Source organism: Nothoprocta perdicaria, unplaced genomic scaffold, assembly GCF_003342845.1.
Source record: "Nothoprocta perdicaria isolate Ctin4 unplaced genomic scaffold, notPer1 scaffold_751, whole genome shotgun sequence".
Lineage (NCBI taxonomy): Eukaryota > Metazoa > Chordata > Aves > Tinamiformes > Tinamidae > Nothoprocta > Nothoprocta perdicaria.
Genome location: NW_020456034.1, coordinates 6,851 through 9,102, shown reverse-complemented (window position 1 = coordinate 9,102; position 2,252 = coordinate 6,851). Strand labels below are relative to the sequence as shown.

Sequence of the window (2,252 nt, the reverse complement as noted above, 5' to 3'; positions counted from 1 at the left end):
GGTGGGCATGGGGACAGGGGACACGGCGGGCACCGGGACACAGTGGGCACGGGGACAGGGCACATGGTGGGCACGGGGACAGGGGACACGGTGGGCACAGGGACATGGTGGGCACAGGGACACCGTAGGGACGAGGAGCACAGTGGGCATGGGGACATGGTGGGCACGGGGACATGGTGGGCACGGGGACAGGGGACACGGCGGGCACCGGGACACAGTGGGCACGGGGACAGGGTACATGGTGGGCATGGGGACAGGGGACACGGTGGGCACAGGGACACCGTAGGGACGAGGAGCACAGTGGGCATGGGGACATGGTGGGCACGGGGACAGGGGACACGGCGGGCATGGGGACACGGTGGGCACGGGGACAGGGGACATGGTGGGGACGGGGACAGGGGACATGGTGGGGACGGGGACACAGTGGGCACAGGGACACGGTGGGCACGGGGACACGGTGGGCACAGGGAATGGGGACAGGGGACACGGGGACAGGGGACACGGGGACACGGGGACACGGGGACAGGGGACACGGGGACACGGGGACAGGGGACACGGGGACAGGGGACACGGGGACACGGGGACACGGGGACATGGGGACAGGGTTATGGGGACACGGGGATGGCGGGGACACGGGGTAGGGACACGGGGACACCGTGCGGGGCACTGCGCAGCCCTCGGGGCCTGGGACACTGAGCTCAACAGGGACAACGGGCAGGGACACTGGGACCAGGGTGGCCTTGGGGATGGAGACACCAGGGACCAGCTGGGGACACCGGGGCGGCCCTGGGGGTGGGGACCCCGAGCGCAGCCATTGCTCGTCATGAGGCACCCTGGGGACGGCGGCACCGGGGCTGCCGTGGGTGGCGCCGGTGGGCGATGCTGGTGCCGGTTCCGGCGGCGACGGCTGTTGCGTGGCAGGGGCTCGCGCCGCCCCGGCGGGATGACGTCGGCCTACGGGCGCACGCCCATGTACGGCTCCCAGACGCCCATGTACGGGGCCGGCTCCCGCACCCCCATGTACGGCTCCCAGACGCCCCTGCATGACGGTGAGCACGGCGGGGACGCGGGGGGACGCGGGGGTATGGGGGGACATGGGAGGGACACGGGGACACTGGGACATGGCGGAGGGGGCCATGGGGACATCAGGGGATGGAGACGTGGGGCAACACAGGGAGGGGACATGGGGGGACGTGGGGAGACACAGGGATTGCGGTGCCTGTGACGTCCCCGCGGTGCCGGTGTTGGTGTCCCCGCGGTGCCGTGTCCCCGCGGTGCCACGGTGTCAGTGTCCCCGGTGTCCCCGCAGGCAGCCGCACGCCGCACTACGGCTCCCAGACCCCCCTGCACGACGGCAGCCGGACCCCGGCCCAGAGCGGCGCCTGGGACCCCAACAACCCCAACACGCCCTCCAGGTGCGGCGGCCGCAGCGTGTGCCCGTCACCGCGTGTGCCCGTCACCACCGCGTGTGCCTGGCAATGTCCCCCCTTCGCGACGTGTCCCCCAGCACATGTCCCCAATCCTGACGCGTCCCCGTGCGTCCCTGATGGCGACGTGTCCCCTTGTCGTGCCATGTACCCTCATCACGACATGTCCCCTGTCCCCGTCTCTGCTGTCCCCGTGTCCCCCGTCCCCTCAGGGCCGACGAGGACTTCGACTACGGTTTTGAGGAGGAGGCGACGCCGTCACCGCAGGGCTACGGGGGGACCCCCAACCCGCAGACCCCCGGCTACCCCGACCCCGCGTCGCCCCAGCTCAACGCTCCCTACAACCCGCAGACGCCGGGGACGCCGGCCATGTGAGTGTCACACGTGTCCCCTGCGTGTCACCACGTGTCACCTGGGTGTCTCTATGTCACCTGCGTGTCGCTGTGTGTCTCCGTGTGTCCCTGTGTCCCCACATCCCCCCAGCGCAACATGCCCTACAACCCCAGACGCAGGGGACACCGTCCATGAGCGCCACGCGTGTCCGCATGTCACATGGGTGTCACCTGGGTGTCCCTATGTGTCCCCCCCATGTGTGTCCTCAGGTATCCTCATGTATCCCCATGTCCCCAGGTACAACATGGAGCACTTCTTGCTCTACGTTTCCCCTGTCCCCCCATGTCCCCAGGTACAACACGGAGCAGTTCTCGCCCTACGTGTCCCCGTGTCCCCGTGTCCCCTCATGTCCCTAGGTACAACACGGAGCAGTTCTCGCCCTACGTGTCCCCGTGTCCCCCCATGTCCCCAGGTACAACATGGAGCACTTCT

General features: G+C 69.6%; 1 protein-coding gene across 1 annotated transcript in view; it reads left to right on the top strand.

Annotated features, from left to right (window-relative positions):
- SUPT5H (SPT5 homolog, DSIF elongation factor subunit) overlaps positions 1 to 2,252 on the top strand; it is a 10,873-nt gene that overhangs the window by 5,194 nt on the left and 3,427 nt on the right. The window contains exons 12-14 of the mRNA XM_026051459.1: positions 922 to 1,049; positions 1,310 to 1,415; positions 1,640 to 1,798. Of these exons, the coding sequence (XP_025907244.1) occupies positions 922 to 1,049; positions 1,310 to 1,415; positions 1,640 to 1,798 (393 nt within the window). The remainder of the gene's footprint in view (positions 1 to 921; positions 1,050 to 1,309; positions 1,416 to 1,639; positions 1,799 to 2,252) is intronic.